Consider the following 18,505-nt stretch of genomic DNA (forward strand, 5'->3'; position numbering starts at 1 on the left):
ATTTCAATCACTTCACACTGTCCACATTACGAACTATCCAGTGTCCAGCATATTTGGAGCCTACTGAGTGGACTGGAGAAGACACTACACTGAGCTGATGATTACTGATGAATGAAATGCAATATAATTCCCTTGAATGCTGTCCAGTTGGATGGAGCATCATTTTTTTTGGATTGTCTCCTAAGCTTGACATCTGCTTTGCTCAAAGGACTCAGACGTACAACTATGGATCTTTGTGGGGTGAGATGTTGTTAGATAGAGCTTTATCTGTCCTCAGCTGTCTTTTCATTCAAAAAACTCTTTCCCAGGAAGTTATTTCACTCATTCTTTGACATAAAAACGAGTGTCTGAAACTTGTCTGTTGTCAAAATGATGAGCATCAGTCTTCTGTACTTTTATAATACTCTTCTTCTGACAAGAATGTCCAGTGTTGACAGTCTTTCCGTGAATGAGTTATCAGATAACTCCACCAGCAGGACCAGCTACAGCAATGAGTTGAGCTCCACTCAGAACGGTCAGTGTATTAACACCTTCATCTTGCTAGAGAACATGGACAAGAGAGGTGGATGCTGGCCTCCAGATAGTGATGCTAAATTTAAAGGGTTCATTGCTCAGAGAGATACCCCACTGGGGAACCCGAACCCTTCATACCAAAGGATACAACAGCTGGAGATGACAATAGACAACTACACCCTGTGGCTGCAGCAGGTAGGTAATGACGCATGACCTAAATGGGCAAAAATATGTGGAAACATGCACAGCCAATGTTTATAGGCAGTTGCTCACCCCTTTACTAGTAACAGCTTCTATACCTCTGTAAAAGCTTTACATTAGATTTTAGTGTGATGTGAGGATTTGAAAAAATTTAGGCTCATAAACATTAGTGAGGTCATGTGCTAATGTTTTATGGAATGCCCAAACGTATTGTATTGTGCTCCATCAATCTAGAGAGGAAAGTGTTCCACTGTGCAGAGCCAGGGGACTTCACACCCCTCTGGCTGATGCTTGGCATTGGACGTGTGCCTCATATGGCTGTTCAAAGCAGCCCATTTCATTTCCTGCTTTTCTAATGAAGATTACACAAGCTTTGTAAGCACAGTTTAACACGTCCACAATGTGTGCACTTAAAGTACAGGGTGGGCCATTTATATGGATACACCTTAATAAAATGGGAATGGTTGGTGATATTAACTTCCTGTTTGTGGCACATTAGTATATGGGAGGGGGGAAACTTTTCAAGATGGGTGGTGACCGTGACAGCCATTTTGAAGTCGGCCATTTTAGATCCAACTTTTGTTTTTTCAATGGGAAGAGGGTCATGTGACACATCAAACTTATTGGGAATGTCACAAGAAAAACAATGGTGTGCTTGGTTTTAACATAACTTTATTCTTTCATGAATTATTTACAAGTTTCTGACCACTTATAAAATGTGTTCAAAGTGCTGCCCATTGTGTTGGATTGTCAATGCAACCCTCTTCTCCCACTCTTCACACACTGATAGCAACACCGCAGAAGAAATGCTAGCACAGGCTTCCAGTATCCTTAGTGGGAGGATACTGGAATAAAACACACTCAGAAACAACAGACACTCTGTCAAAGCTGGCACAGAGCTGAGGGCAGTGAGAGCACTCCAAGAATTTTTTGTCTTTTTTGTCTCATTCAGAGATTACAGCACAAAGTCCCATGAATACACACACACAACTCATATGGACTTCATACACAGCAGTGGTATGTGCAGAGCAAGTTTTTATCATAATGTGGGTTTTAACCTTACAGCCCACATAAATAAGAGGCTGGATATATTTGGCTTGTTCAACTTTCTAGATCCATCATTTCAGCCTCTGTTTAGTCTCTTTCTCTGGCATCAGCTTTGAAGTCTTTTGATCAATCAGCCCTTATTTAAGAAACTGCAGAAAAAAAACGTACATGTTGAGTGATGGTTTTTGGGGAATATATAGTTTGAGTGAAGAGTGATGTCTTCCTGGCTCCAGTGCACCACTTTTCAACACAACGGATTATTTCTCTTTGTTAGTTTATCCCACTGTATTTATTCTGCCAAAAGCTGTGTGAACATTAGACCACAGCTCAGTACCTCATCATTGAGTTTTCTGCAGTAAGAGAGGGGGATTTCCCTCACATTTATTTATGCACAGGTTATGGTGTTTTAAGCTCCATTTGTGATGTGCAAACTATGTAAACGCCTGTTTGTTTTGTACAGGCCAGTCAGATGCTGACTGATGAAATGTGTGTTTTGCGTGGTCAGACTCTGCTTTCTGCATTCTGAAGACTTTGTGCATTGTGATGGAGGTTTATTTGGAGTTGTGAATTTCACTGTTTCACTGCCCCAATGATGATCAAGAATTTAGTGGAACATCTGGGAAAGCATTTGGGTAAAAAAAAATAAGCACAATGCAAATGGTGGTGTAAGCATTCAGGCATGCTCTATAGTCAGTAGTCTAAAGGGCATTAATGGAGTTAAGATTTGTAGACTCAAATAATGTGAAACGGGTTGAAATGGTACTTCTTGTTTACCGCAGCACTATAACACTGTCATTTTAAGATTTATAGACTGCCAGTGACTTGTAAAATTCCTTTGTATATTTACAAACCGAATTCCAAAAAAGTTGGCATACTAAACAAATTGTGAATAAAAACTGAATGCAATGATGTGGAGATGACAAATGTCAATATTTACTCGTAATAAAAAATAGATGACAGATCAAAAGTTTAATCTGAGTAAATGTAACATTTTTAAGGAATAATATGTTGATTCAAAATTTCATGGCGTCAACAAATCCCAAAAAAGTTGTGACAAGGCTATTTTTTACCACTGTGTGGCATCCCCCCTTCTTCTTACAACACTCAACAGACGTCTGGGGACAGAGGAGACCAGTTTCTCAAGTTTAGAAATTGGAATGCTCTCCCATTCATGTCTAATACAGGTCTCTAATTGTTCAATCGTCTTGGGCCTTCTTTGTCGCACCTTCCTCTTTATGATGCACCAAATGTTCTCTATAGGTGAAAGATCTGGACTGCAGGCTGGCCATTTCAGTACTCGGATCCTTCTCCTATGTAGCCATGATGTTGTGATTGCTACAGAATGTGGTCTGGCATTATCTTGTTGAAAAATGCAGGGTCTTCCCTGAAAGAGATGATGTCTAGATGGGAGCATATGTTGTTCTAGAACCTGAACATAGTTCTCTGCATTAATGGTGCCTTTCCAGACATGCAAGCTGCCCATGCCACAAGCACTCATGCAACCCCATACCATCAGTGATGCAGGCTTCTGAACGGAGCGTTGATAACAACTTGGGTTATCCTTGTCCTCTCTGGTCCAGATGACATGGCGTCCCAGTGTTCCATAAAGAACTTCAAATCATGACTCATCTGACCACAGAACAGTCTTCAATTTTGCCACACTCCATTTTAAAAGACCCCTGGCCCAGTGCAAACGTCTGAGCTTGGGGAGCTTGCTTAGAAATGGCTTTCTCTTTGCACTGTAGAGTTTCAGCTGGCAACAGCAGATGGCACGGTGAATTGTGTTCACTGACAATGCTTTCTGGAAGTATTCCTAAGCTCATTCTGTTATTTCCTTGACAGTGGCATTCCTGTTTGAGTTGCAGTGACATTTAAGGGCCTGGAGATCACGAGCATCCAGTAGAGTTTTACAGCCTTGACCCTTACGCACAGCAATTGTTCCAGATTCTCTGAATCTTTTGATGATGTTATGCACGGTTGATGATGATAACTTGAAAGTCTATTTTACGCTGGATAACACCATTCTGGTATTGCTGCACTATCTTTCTGCGCAACAATGGTGGAATTGGTGATCCTCTAACCATCTTGGCTTCAGAGAGACACTGACACTCTGAGAAGCTCTTTTTATACCCAATCATGTTGTCAATTGACCTAATTAGTGTTAATTGGTCTTCCAGCTGTTTGTTATATGCTCAATTTCGTTTTTCCAGCCACTTATTGCTACTTGTCCCAACTTTTTTGGGATTTGTTGACACTGTGAAATTTTGAATCAACATATTTTTCCTTTAAAATTTTACATTTACTCAGATTAAACTTTTGATCTGTCATCTATGTTCTATTACGAATAAAATATTGACATTTGTCATCTCCACATTATTGCATTCAGTTTTTATTCACAATTTGTTTAGTGTCCCAACTTTTTTGGAATCCGGATTGTAAATAATTAAATACAATGTGTGTGCAAAAGATGCAACACGATGTTCAACACAAACTGCATATGTGTGTGTGTGTGTGTGTGTGTGTACGTATACACAGATTGAGAGCTATGTTAAAGATGGTTTAAAGAAAGAATTGTCCCAGCTACAGTATATTGTTGCACCAAACCACACAGAAGCCATGTTGAATCTGAGCAGCAGTGTGTTCTCAAAGTCAGTTCATTACGCAAAGCGACTGACCGACATGGAAACGCAGGTAAAAGAACTCTAAACTATGCAGGAATGTGAAGGTTATGTATATTTCAATAAATATTAGCCAGGATAGGTTGTTCAGCATTTATTTCTTCTTACAAAGTTGTGTTTTTCTGTGGTTTTATTGCAGGTTGTGCATCTAAGTTCTAGACTGGAGATCCAGTTGCTAGAAAACTCTCTGTCCACCATCAAACTGGAGACAGAAGTACTTCGTCAAACCAGTGAAATCAACAAACTCCACAACATGAGCAAGTAATGTCTTTTGTTTCTGACCACTTACTGGTACAAATACCCCAGGCTATCCATTACATTCATTCATTCATTCATTCATTGTCTGTAACTGCTAATCCAGTTCAGGGTCATGTTGGGTCTGGAACCTACCCAGAATCATTAGGAGCAAGGCTGGAATACACCCTGGAGGGGGCGCCAGTCCTTCACAGGGCGACACACACTCAGACCTATGGACACTTTTGAGTCACCAATTCACCTACCAACGTGTGTTTTTTGGACCCTGGGAGGACATCGGGGCCTATCCATTACATCTACATTGGAAAAAGTGACTAAATTTACTTGGTTCAAACATGTATGTTTAATTTATTACATTAACACAACCATGTCTTTTTCCATGAGTTTCCATGAGTTTCTAATTAAAATTTCCAGCTGTTTTATTAATGTAGAAATTATGTACATACAAAATATGTCAAAATGTTTGGAGACACATTATATAATTACAAAAATGACAAAATTCTAAACAGCACATTAGTTTAAGAACATCAAGCTCAATGCCATGCTTTGGCTAAAGAGGTATAAGGGCCCAAATCACTGGTTGGTGTAGAAGTGGACTTGGCTTCTTTGGTGTGATGGAGAACTGTTCAACAGTGGATGAACATGTTTTAAATAACCTTCAGTTATGTATTGCATTTGAGTCAGTTCATTCATTATGTTTTTGTTTGGTGAACAAATATTTTTTTTTTCTCTGAGTGATGACAGCTTTTATGTGCAGGGCTCTGGAGCAGCACATGCTGGACATGGAGGCTCATCATCGGGCAGAACTGGACAGGGCAGCAGCAGAGCAGGACACGTTGCAAAACTTAATCACCAACCAAACCTCCTTCATCCATAGTCTAGGTCTCAGTCTGGAAGAAGCCAACTCCAGCAACAGTGCCCTCTACAGTCAGCAGATACAGCTACAGGACACAGTACAGGACCTGCTGCAACTTTGCTCTATAGAGATAGGTACACAGTAAAATATAACACAATATAATGTAAAATGGTAAAATTATTGTTAAGAATTACACCATACATGTTTATGCAATTACTATACACTGTTTGAATGTCTTTCTATGATAAACTCAGTCATGCAGGGTGCTACATTATAAGCCCAAATGTGTCACTACTGTGTTCTTAGTGATTTTGGTTTGTTTCAGCTTGTTTTATACCTGAAAATAGTTCAAAATCATAAAATGAAATAGTTCAGAGAAATGTTCCACTGCTGGGAATGACAATGAAATCTGAAAGGTCAGTGTGCTAGACAGAATTGTAGAAAATTTCCTTCCCTTTGAGTAGATTATGCAATTTATCTCCAAGAACATTAGTAAGATCTACACTTACACAGCTGCTTCAAAACATTCAAAGATTTTCTATAGAGGTTTTATTAGCTGTGTGTACAACTGACCATCTGTATCCACAGTGAATGCAAATGAACTACAATGGTTGTCTATATAAAACATTTAGACATATGGATCTTCATATGCTTTCAACAGTTCCACATATTAAACTATATTTATTCTGGCTTTCTGATATTAGAACCATTACAGGGTGTAAAAAGCCTTGCCTGCTTCCAAGTTACGTTGAAGTTCAATTTCCACTAAGATTGTTTTAAAATGTATTTCCCACATCTATTTCCAAATTCAATAGACTGTAATACATTATGATGAATGTGGATTCATTTCTAAAAACAGAAATTTGAAAAAAAAAACCTTTTTGGGACTACTTTGTTTCTAGATGGTCAACTTCAAAGACATCTCCAATTCCCCCAACTCAGATTGGAATCTGAGATTACACCCAAAGAGGGTCGTAAACCAACACTACAGGGCCTGTTTATGACCCAAGGTCAATAAGAGGGTCAAGACAGAAATCTTTGGTGATGGCAGAGACACATATGCTCTCTGTAAAACTGCTTAATTAAGAACTTTTCAAACTATGGAATTAAACCTTAATTCCCAGTGATTTCAAAGTTTGAAGTTACATATGGAATACGCATTTAATTTGTTAGACAATCAAGTATGAACTTATGTAGGAACCAAGGTTGTCACATACTCTGTGTGTTGTTTGGTTAAGAATTATGTAAAGCATGGTTTGGTCTGAATTATATTACTTTGTGTTAAGATATAATCTTTAATAAGTACAAAAGCAAGATTCAGAAATCTCGGATACTCATTCAACAAGGCTCTGTGTCTTGTCAAGTGTCGTAAATTGTATGTGATGTCACTACTAATGGAGGTTCTAGTCTAAAAGAACATCCAATCAGAGGCAAGAGATGCTCCAATCCTCAATCCCTGAGAACCAATCAGGCCTTCAAGGTGGGTTTCCTGAAACCTGGTTTAAAAAATGGTGGCACAAAAATCTCTTCTAGACTCTCTTCTCAGTCTTCTCTCTTCTAGACACTTCTCAGACTCTAACAGACTCAGCTCTCTTCCAGGGGGAATACAGACTCTCTCATGGCTCTCTCTTAGGCTCGTCCTTGCTTGCTTTCCAGCTCTTCAACATTTCAGCCCAGGCAGAACAAACCCAGAACATGGAAAGAAAATGTAGAGAGAGAAGGAAATAGGAGGGGTGGAATGAAGGAGAACTCCATCGCTGAAGCTCAGTTAAGAGAGCACAGAAATTCCAACAGAAGTTTTATCTTTATTTCTAGTAGTAATATTTGAATGCTATAGTTGCATTTTAAATAAATATTGCAATTTCCCCCTGGGATCAATAAAGTATTTCTGATTCTGATTCTGATTTAAATCCAGCAAAGCTCAATGCCACACCTGAGCATGAAAGAGACCTCAGGCCTCTGAACCCTCAAAGCGGTGTTACAAGAGCTCCAGAATTGTGATGGAGAAGGCCACATGCTCCCTCAAAATGATCACCTTCTCTGAGCAAAGGCTCAGGAGAATTCCGCATGCACCCTCAGAATGCCATCAGCTCAGATGGAGTGGTCGCTGTGTCCAAGGCAGTGTCTTTGGCCAAAAGCCCAAAGGGAAGAATGAGTGCAATGCTACTAGGCCCATGTCTGCAAGAATCTCCAGAAAGCCCAGCACATCTGTGAAGTCCTGCAAGTCATCTTCACCCCTCTCCAGGGACACGTAAGGTCACTGATTAAATTCTTTCATAACTCAGGAGATTGGTGCTGAATGCTTTGCTATAAACTATAGCCTTTTTAGAATTTAGGGTAGTCATCATAGAGAAATTCCCTCATATATTAATCTCCCTCATGTATAGTTGTAATCCGTTTCTTTATATGAATGTATAATCAATATATTCATTATTTGATATTATCTTTAATACACCAGTTGTGTGATTAAACCAGTCCTTGGTTATTTGTTTGTGTGTGCACATTTCTTGTACAGAATTATTACTTTTGGGTCAGATTCAATTTCGGAGCCAAGAACCTACAGCAGGTTAATGAGCAAAATAATTCATTAATAATAATTAATTCTAGCTAATTCTGCTATATTATCTGTAATGTCACTCAGTATGATAGCCGACTTGTCCAAGCTGAGATTGGACAGGTAAAGACAATACATATTACTTAATGACTCTCAACCATGGAGCTTAAGAAAATGAATTAAATGATTATTTGATTAATTCATTGTCTGAAACCGCTTATCCAATTCAGGGTTGTGGTTGGTCTGGAGTCTACCCAGAATCACTGGGTGCAGGGCGGAAACAAACACTGGAGGGGGCACCAGTCCTTCACAGGGCGACACACACACACACACTCACACCTACGGACACTTTTGAGTCCCCAATCCACCTACCAATGTGTGTTTTTGGACTGTGGAAAACCAGAGGAAACCTGAGCACCCGGAGGAAACCCACGCGGACATGGGGAGAACACACTAAACTCCTCACAGACAGTCACCTGGAGCGGCAATCGAACCCACAACCTCCAGGTCCCTGCAGCTGTGTGACTGCGACACTACCTGCTGCACCACCGTGCTGCCCTAAATAATTTATTATTAATCAAATAATAATTAATTATCCCTGAGTCCTCTACAAGACTGTTTTGAATCATATTTTACAGTTTTGGAATTTAGGACAAATCACAAACATGGTGACTTGATGGATACTTTGTTCGTGCCAGAAAATTATTTTGAGGTCCCTGCTGCTTTACGTTATGGAGCAACAACAAAAAATAATGCCTCACCGAGGTATGTAGAGTGTATTACCCAGAGAACAAACAATTGTTACTTGCAAGTTACTGATAATGTGGGATAAGAAACAGACCTTTTGCTAGTTGTAAAATCTGTCATGTTATATGTATCTTTGTTTTCTCATCTGTTAATGTGAACGCAGTCCACTGAAGCAAGTGGACGATCAGAGAAACTTTCATGACTGTGCTGAGCTATTCAAAGCTGGATTTAACAGTGGAATGGAATCTGTGCCATCCATATCACCTTGCAGGACATCAAGAAGGTCAGCAGTGAAATATATGGATATGAATATAGATGACAGTATTACAAATATTCTATTTAAAAATTAGAATAAAAAAGAGAAGTTCTTTCTCTTCATCAATCATGTTAAATATGAAACATTTATAGGCCTTATTTCATTCAAATGTTCTATGTATAGCTAATGCCAGACTTAAAAATATAAAAATAAATATATAGCTATACCATAATAAAGCCCAATTGCTGTGGCATCCTGAACCATAACCTGTGTATATGTGTCTACTTTTAATGCAGTACTGTGTATTTTTTGGCTCAATGATGAAACAGTGGTTGCTGAAAATACTCTTGGCTGAACTCTGTGGGTAACAGCTGGGCAGTGTATTACTGTATTACTTCCAGTTCTCTCTCTCTCTCTCTCTCTCTCTCTCTCTCTCTCTCTCTCTCATTTACTCTCTGCCCCTTTCTCTGTCTCTCCTTGGCATGTCTGCACTGACCGGGTCAGTGTGGCTGTCTTGAACTGTCTGTTATTATCTCTGACACAGTCACTGCAGACTGTGATGTCTCTTACAGAGTAAAACAGAATATTAGATTCAGTTTGTATTGTACAAGGCTCTGAAATCCTCTCAAATGCTTTAATTTTGCATTGCACTGAAACTAGAATTTTATATACTTTTACGTTCCTTAATGAGTTTAGATATGTTATTGTTTTGCAGTTCACTTTTCAAAAGATTATAATTTGTTTAATACAGGTTGATCACGCTCCCTAGAACAGATGGGATGCATTTGTCTTTTTAAACATGTTTTAACTACACCTCCCTCAGGTTTACTGCAACATGGAGACAGCTGGTGGGGGCTGGACAGTCATCCAACTCAGGAAAGATGGGACTCTAGATTTCCACAGGAAATGGAGAGACTATAAGATGGTAAAATCAATCAGAAACACAGTTCAAACACAGTCATTAAGAAACTACATGGTTTTGTTTGAAAAAGGTTTGCAGTGACAGAATGACATTGAACTGCATGTATTAAACTCTTCACTGATGTATAAAAAGGGGCAGCCTTGGCCTAATGGTTAGAGGACTGGGCTTTGTAGTTGCCAGTTGCTGAAAGGTTGCCAGTTCAGTCTCCAGGACCAGCAGGCTGAAGTGCCCTTGGGCAAGGCACTGAACCCCAAAACGCGCCCCGGGAGCCAGGGATGGCTGCCCACGTGTTCACAGCCCTAGTGCACTATTGTGTGTGTGTGTGTGTGTGTGTGTCTGTGTGTGTGTATTCACTGCCACAGATGGGTTAAATGCCGAAGACACATTTCCTTGTAAGTTATACAATGACAAATAATTGCACATTATTTATAAGTACACGTTGACTCAAATCTGGCTCAGTGAAAGATCTGAATATCTATACTGTCACTAATATTTTTTTTCATAACTTTCCTGGCAAGGTATATGTTGACCAAAAAATACTTATTTATCATGTGTAACTATATATATAATGGAAATATCTATAAAAAGCAGAGACTTAAAGCTTTAATTTGGTACCTTGACTGTTGATATTGGACCTGTTATACTTGAGATATACTAACAGTTACAAACAATGAGTGTTATTTGTCCTTCACTGGGTACTGGCGTGTTAAGTGGGGAAACCATGCCACATTGCAAAAAACAGCTTGAAAATGAATAACTTATTCATTAACATTAGCAAGATAACCTAATATATATGAGTCTATACAATGAGTTTTACCTCATGACTAATTTCAAACATTGATGTAAAACAGGTGATTGATGTGTCTAAAGAATACCATACATATACACCTTTAGACTATTTATATAAAATTGTTAACAGAACATTCATGTAACTTTCAACTGGAACGTTTCAGATTAACTTTTGTAAAACTTTTATCAAACTGAAGTATTGTTTACGGAATGTTCCATTGATGTCACTGGAAGAATGTTTGCTTTTAACATTAGGAGAACCTTTACATAACTTTACCCATAGTTGTGGGAAAGTTCCCTGTTAGCTGGGGTGGTATTTTTTTGAAATGGAACACCAGATTGACTTGATATTAAGTGAGTGACATGTTCAGGTTTCCTTTTAATAATGATCAAAATTTGTAATTAAAGTTACAGAGATGAGACAACACATATGATATTAAGTGTGTCAATCAGGTGTCGTACTATCATTATGAAGTGAAAGTGTTTTTTTTTACAAAAATCAAAATTATAATAAAAAATACAGAAATATGTTAATTTAAAGAGCGTTTTGAAGTAATATGTCTTAATATCTTAATTAAATCCACTAAATAGCAGATATTTATTATTTATTTATTCGTTATTATATTATTTATTTATTTTTACATCCATATCCTGTCAGTAACTTCTTTTGCAACTCGTTCCCCCTACACACTTTTACCGTAATGTTCAGAATATGCAGTTCTACCAAAACAATGAGGGGGCCAGTTTGACCAAGCTTTTCCAAGTGGAGGCGCACCGTGATTCCAGGTAGGCTTTGGACCCACTGCAATTCTAAACTGGATAAGTGGTTACAGACAGTGAATGAATGAATGTATTAATATATGATGAAAAGGTACCACTATTAACTGTCTACAGTTACTTGGAAGTAAGTCTTGTTCCGTTAGCTCAAATTCAAAGATAAGATTTTTTTTTTTCTTTTTCTCCTTTCAAGTTACCTTTTTTACAGATCCAAATGGTTTCCTGCAGAAACATGCTGTATGCTATGTTGCCACATCTAGTTCATAGAACTATGTCTATTTTAGGTAAAGCAGAAATAGCTCTATGCATTAACAAATTTATGTTTGTCATCTCAGCATGTTTACAGCTGAGAGTTTCATGCAACATACCAAGCAGGTAGAAAAACTCCATATCAGATCATTTTGCCCATGTTACAAATATCAGTGTTGGTATTATGGATTCATCTCTGATCTGATTTATCAGCATAATAATTTTTCAGCTGTAATTTTCATTATGTAATGTTGAGTGTTAGGCTCTGAGGAGATAATGCTGCCTTAGTCAGGGAGATGAGCAAAAAACTGTCAAAGACTCAAGAGAATCCACATGCTGTTCCCCAGTGTACTGCTCATGGACGTAAGCCTCAGGCCTGTATACATAAAAAACACATTAAAGAGTAATTCAATAGAGAACTCAGCACAAGCCTAACAACAGCACCACCCAGAAATGGCCACTTGGATTCTAGACAGCTTCTGTAAGATGAGTTTGTATAATGTATGTATTTCTCTCAGACTTTTTCCTTAAGAGTCACAATGGAACTGCTGGCAGACTGAGCAGTTTGGTAATAAACTGAGCTGATTTTAGCACCAAAGACATGGACAATGTGCCCTCCTGCTGACAGGTGGCAAGTAAAACCTTGCCAATGACACATTACTGTAAAATTTCTTGTAGAGCCAAAGAGCCCCAACAACGCCTGGTATGCTAGCAGAGCATGTAACAGTAGAGCACAAGCTTTCCACATTCACACTTTTCTTTATTATCAATAAAAAGCCCCAATTAAGAATCACAATTTGGATTTCATCAGACGGAACTTCTTGCAAATTATATGCTTGAATTATCATAATATAATTTTATAAATTGACCAGCATTCTCAAATATACTCCGATACTGTAGAGGAGTAGCAATGCTAACTGATGTACTGCCTCCATTCCTGGCTTGCTTTAACATTAATTGACTTTAATAATAATGATTAGTAAGAAAGTATTTTACTACATTGGTGATAAAGAGTGAAATATGATTTTAGTCAGTCAGAGTTATATCTGACTTGTGTGCTGTGTGTGAGGCTGGTATAGTGAATGAGGTTGCAGTAGTCATTAAGTGAGAATATGTGAGGGCCAGTCAGGAGCTTGCTGTCAGTCTAGTGTCAGATTGCCAATCTAAAGAAAAAATATTCTGCTTTAGACACCCACCATCCTGTATAACACCTTCTCTATTTTACCCATATCTCTTCAGTACAAAAACCTTTAAATACTGTTACTCATCATTCTGGTACATAGCATTTGCAAGTCATCCCTCATTTCTGTGTGATCTGTTATTTAATAAAGACTAGTGGTTTGATGCTTGATGAGTTTTACCTCATGACAAATGCAGAGCTAGCCAGCGAGATAGCTAAATTAGCTAATCTTAGCTAACATTCAATAGCTGTTAACTAATGTTTGCTATGGTAACTAAAATCAGTTAGCTAACTTAAAGGCACTAAACGTTCTGTTATTTTATAAAGGCTAGTGGTTTGATGCTTGTGGTCCATCAAATCTTGTATGTGTATACTACTCCAATGGACAAAACATTGATAGATTCAGCGGCATCAAGTGGCATGATTTCAAGGGTTCCAGCTACTCCCTGCGTACCACCACCATGATGAGAAGACCATCAGACTTCTGAAAAATCCAAACACCAAACAGACTGATCGAGACATTTTCATTAGCTTTACTCCACTAAGACTATACACTGGTCACCAAAGGTTCTGTGGTTTCCCATTTCATTTACTTGTATGAAATAATGCAAGCTGTAGGCCCACTTTACATTTTTGTTTCATGGCGGGTAACACCACTGCCATTCACATGACTGAGTGGGGTTTATTCCAAGGTTGGGCAGGAACACCAAGCTTCACCAATAAGAGTCCTTGGACAAGACTTCTTGCACTAAATGAGCTCTCTAATATAACTACAAATGGCACATCCTCCAAAACTTCCATCAAACATTAAAAACAGTTGAATTTAGTATATAATGAACTATAAGGAGAGTCTAAAAATATTTAACATACCGTGTATAAGCTACTGTATGAGTGTTTGCAAACCTGTATGGGTGGATTTTAATGATGGATGTCTGATTTATTTCACAAAATCTGCTTGAATATTGTGATGATTTGCTCTATTAGAAACAAATAATCTTTGTGTTGTGGTTAATTATTTTATTAACTGCATTTTAAATAGGAAAAGTCATTTTAACATGTGATGAATGTAAAAGGCATACACTAGGTTCTGATTTCACCTCAAAGTTTAGAAACCAGTTAGGTTTCCTCTATGTTGCATCACCTTGTAACCTGCAATCAGTTAGAAAGATAACTGCATTAATTTGTCTCTTTCCAAAATTTTTTCTGCACCTTTTAGGAGCAGGGCACTATGTGATAATTTTAGGGAATTCACTTGGTTTATAATTATTATTATATATTTTTTACTTGTTATTTTTATCCTTACTGCCCATATTTATCTCACATTCTTTGCATTTTAAATGGTCTCTGATTTGTTTAATGCAGGTTAAGCATAAGCATATAAAATTAAGTTTTAGTTTAAAATTAGGATGAAATTAGTTTATTCACTGTTGAAGCCCTGTGTGTAATTTTGATGACAGTACAAACTTGCAGTAAATTATTAAATGCTTCTTAGTCATGAGAAAATATTTTTAGGTAATACTGTAATAAATTCGAGTATGGTCCAAACATGGCATTATTAGGAGAAAAGAGACCACCATGTGATCGCACACACGAAAGCATTAGGTATTGTGCATTATGTAATAAATTAACATCAAACTTATACAGACAATACACATGCAATATCTATATATAGTTTTTAATTAACCAAGTCTGTGTTACACATCCCACTTCCAACATATAGAAATATGCCATATTTACAGTATACTGTACTATTACAAACAATGTATAGACATATTTTTAAAAAATAATGACAGGGGCCCCTTGAAATACATGTAAACAAATTTTCAGGTGTCTCAGAAAAATATTTAGAAAAATATACAAGTCTCTGTAAATGTCTTAAGTGCAATAGCCGGAAAAACTTGCATAAATTACAATATAAAACCATAAAATTGCAACCAAAAGTATAAAATTGAATCTTTTTGTGATTAATGTGAGAAGTGTTTGTGAATCATAATCCTAGTTGTTTCTTATTTTCAAGCACTCTTTTGTTCAGGACCCATCACTTTTTGATCTCCAGCTTTTGTAGCTCATGTAAGCATTTGCTGTATAACAAAGCATGACCAAGAATCCAAATACCTGAAAAAACAGAGGATTGTAAATCAATGTCATTTCTCTCAAAGACAGACAATGTAAGGAAGCAGACTATAACAACTTCACAATTCTTGTTAGAAAACAGATACATTAACTTGTACAAATCTACACATTAATCACACATATACACACTGCTGTAATATCCACGTACATATTGTCTTTACAGAAAAATAAAACTTTTCTAACTAGCAACATATTTTTGCTTACAGAATTAAACTTTAAAACACTAACCTACAATATAACTCAAAAGCAAAATTTAATGTACACCAGAAACTGAATCCTAAAAACAAGTCTCTGAGTCTAACTCTATCCATAAATTTAAACCTAAAGCTTTCCTTGAGGTGTCTTTTACTTAAAAAAGTGTATTACATATTACCTTTTATTCTAAAAGCCTAAAACCTCGAAAGTGTTATGATAAATATGGTCGCTAATTACTGTATACCTAATTCTAAACTAATCAGTGACATTTGAGACGAAGTGAACGCCTTTACCGTGGATGCCAACCAGCTCATGTAGTAATAGCGCCCCCTAATGGCCTGGTTCACAGATGCAGCATTAATCACAGCAGCAGTCACGTACAGAACAGCAGCACTGCTATTGAAACACAGGCCCTGAAACAAAATGCAGTTCAAAAGTTCAGCTAAAACATCTCCTTGTGCTTATACAATACGTTATTTCAAATGAACAGAGATCAGTACTGGGTACAGTACGTGTATGTGAGCTGTTATTAAAGAATAATGTGTTGAGAATAAAGAATAATGAGTTGTTCGTTCATTCATTCATTCATTCATTCATTTACTAGAGGAAACCCACACAGACACAGGGAGAACAAACTGAAATCCTCACAGACAGTGACCAGAATTGGGGAACCCATAACCCCAGGACCCTGGAGCTTAAGTAAGTAAACAGAAAGGTGCCATTTTTGAACCAATGGATTTTGACCTTTGACTTTCATGGTGGCATTTTCACAGGTTTCAATACCAACAATCCAATTTCCATGTCTCAGTGTTTGACAAAGACTCATTAGTTGTTCTTATTTTTTATTCTTTACCTTATCTTATGTTGTTGTTCAGTACACCAATACTTGACTGATATTTTAACAGATTCAAAAATGAGTGATGGTTTTTACATCTCTAGTCTGCCGTAAACAGGGCATGTGTTCATTTCATGATGGGCTGTTAACTTGCATTAACAGCATTTTAAATTTTGGGGTCTAGCCTTCAATATCGGACACTGCATGTGTTCTAAGTCATTGCAAGCATGCAAGAAAAAACTAATTCTTGGCCTATTGCAGCACATGTTTTAATTGAGTTGAAATCTACTCACAAGGACTGTCCAGGGGACCTGTGGTATCTTGGTATGTGCTGTAGTCAGATACATTATAAGGAGGCAGACGGTCAGCACCCAGCAGACCACTGACACAAACATCACCCAGCCCAGTGCAGGCACATTCAAGTACTCTGTGCCTCCCAGAAGAGTCCACACCAGCAGCCCACACACCTGGGTACACAGACAAGACAGACCTGCGAGTATATGACCATACTTAATATTTACATAAAACCATATAAATATGTAAAATACTGAAAAAGCTTGTGTTTTGAATCTTAGTGCTGGTCTCACAAACCCAGGTAAGTGTTTAAGTGTAAGTGTCTAAAGTGGTTTTGTGTAGTGATTCATCACTGTGTTTTAATGCAGGACTAGGCTGATTCCTTGACTGTGAATGGGGCCTTTATAACTACAGTTTTTGGACCCAATACAGAAATAAAATTAACACTGACCACAGATAGATTTTATTGCTGTAAATTTCATAAAGTCTAAGCTCTGAGTAAGTTCCTGCACTACCCCCCTCACACACACACACCCAGCCTTTTATCCTGTTGCCAGAAACAAAGAATTCTTTACTAAGAGCTCGGTATCGCAGGAAAAGTTGTTTTGGAGTCGGCAGATATGCCGGGCTGGAGATTAAACACAGAGTGAATGCTTGGATGAGAGTCAGAATGGATTGTGGAAGGAAAGCGAACAATAAGTGAGAGAGGAAGAGTCTGCTGGCCAAGCTGTTTTGGTTTGTCCACTTCCTCTCATTCCGTGGAATCTGCTCCTCTTTGTCATTAAATCCAAGTTTGAAATTTCTAAGATAGTACTGGAATAAAATGTTTTAGCCAACATTACACAGCTTGGGTGTAAAATATTTATTGGAACTGGAAAGACTTCCACTAGCATGTACAATTTAATCCTTTCAAAATGTGCTAACTGAAGGGGGATATTTGAAAGAATGGGAGTTATGTTCTAATTAAAAATTATAAAATTAAAATATATTAACAAACATTAATGTTTTACAACAGTTCTTACCTCTGGAATGAAAGGGTTTCGTTCCAAACCACTTGCATATAGTTTTCAAAAGAAAAGTAGCTCACATACAGGCTGTAACACATTACTTTCTCTCCAAAATGTGTATATTAAAAATAATAATAATATTAATGTGTCATTGCAATATTTCATGTGTAAAGTCTACAATCAACAGTATATACCACGAAGAAAAAAAAATCTCGAATGTTTGTCGGTTTGGAACTAAATCTATCCTCCAGCTTTAAATATATATAAGTATACAGTGTCTCTCCTGCGTCACGTGACATGTCCTGTACACACAGGCTTTAGTGAACAGCTCTGTGTAAATACTTTGTTAAGTAACAGGGTGTAGTATTTACTGTTAACGTTAAAACATGGCTAGTTCTTTCAGTTTCTAGACATTCCCCTCTCCCTGTACAGAACATTTTTAAAGAATACTTACTGTTTCTCCGAGCATAAGTGCTCCTGCCGGAGTGCAGAGGAAACCTTTATCGTAGGCCAGTGTGGAGTGGGTCAGGCCTCCACTCTCCAGACTGGACCGAGCACTGGCCCTGTTCTCTCTGTCCACTGCCCTGGACTCCGGGTCTTCCTCCATCCTCTCACACAAACTGAAATGTTGTTCTAGTGATGTCTATGAGTAGAAATTGGCCTTTCTACACACTGGAGGGATAGTGCCCCCTATCGCCGTTTTATTTAAGGACATTTAGGATTTGCAACGCTCTGGTGGAGTACAGACTTAAGGAAATGCATTGCACTAGAAGCTGGAACATCGCTATGACGATTTGATTGCATTTAGCCAAATAAATAAATAACAATCTCAAATAAGGCTTTGAATGTGTTTATAATTTCAAAAATATATTTAAACTGCAAGCCATAGCGATGTTCAAGCTTCTAGTAACATATTTACTGCAACCTTCAGAGGAGGTGTTGAATAGGTTTTTCAGGGCCACAGATTGTGTTACATTAAAAACAAGAGAAGAACACTGTCAATGCAACTTTAAGAAA

At 37.7% G+C, this 18,505-nt stretch overlaps 1 protein-coding gene and 1 pseudogene across 1 annotated transcript; one reads left to right on the forward strand and one right to left on the reverse strand.

The window, feature by feature from the left end:
* The first annotated feature begins 369 nt into the window (after positions 1–369).
* Positions 370–13,512, forward strand: LOC136708028 (angiopoietin-1-like; annotated as a pseudogene).
* A 1,205-nt stretch (positions 13,513–14,717) lies between these two features.
* On the reverse strand, positions 14,718–18,203 carry cmtm8b (CKLF-like MARVEL transmembrane domain containing 8b). The gene is made up of 4 exons (XM_066683854.1): positions 17,943–18,203; positions 16,481–16,654; positions 15,646–15,765; positions 14,718–15,139 (listed from the first exon to the last, which is right to left on the reverse strand). Exons 1-4 carry the CDS (start codon positions 18,093–18,095, stop codon positions 15,053–15,055), a joined length of 534 nt encoding a protein of 177 aa, XP_066539951.1. The 5' UTR covers positions 18,096–18,203; the 3' UTR covers positions 14,718–15,052.
* Between the last annotated feature and the right edge of the window lie 302 nt (positions 18,204–18,505).

The sequence above is a fragment of the Hoplias malabaricus genome, chromosome 10 (genome assembly GCF_029633855.1).
Source record: "Hoplias malabaricus isolate fHopMal1 chromosome 10, fHopMal1.hap1, whole genome shotgun sequence".
NCBI lineage: Eukaryota > Metazoa > Chordata > Actinopteri > Characiformes > Erythrinidae > Hoplias > Hoplias malabaricus.

Coding starts and splice junctions, on each gene's coding strand:
- cmtm8b (XM_066683854.1), bottom strand. CDS start 18,095: ATGGAGGAAGACCCGGAGTCCAGGGCAGTGGACAGAGAGAACAGGGCC. Junction 16,655..17,942: donor CACTTATGCTCGGAGAAACA/GTAAGTATTCTT, acceptor CTGTGTACCCAG/GTGTGTGGGCTGCTGGTGTG. Junction 15,140..15,645: donor TGAGCTGGTTGGCATCCACG/GTAAAGGCGTTC, acceptor CTGTTTTTTCAG/GTATTTGGATTCTTGGTCAT.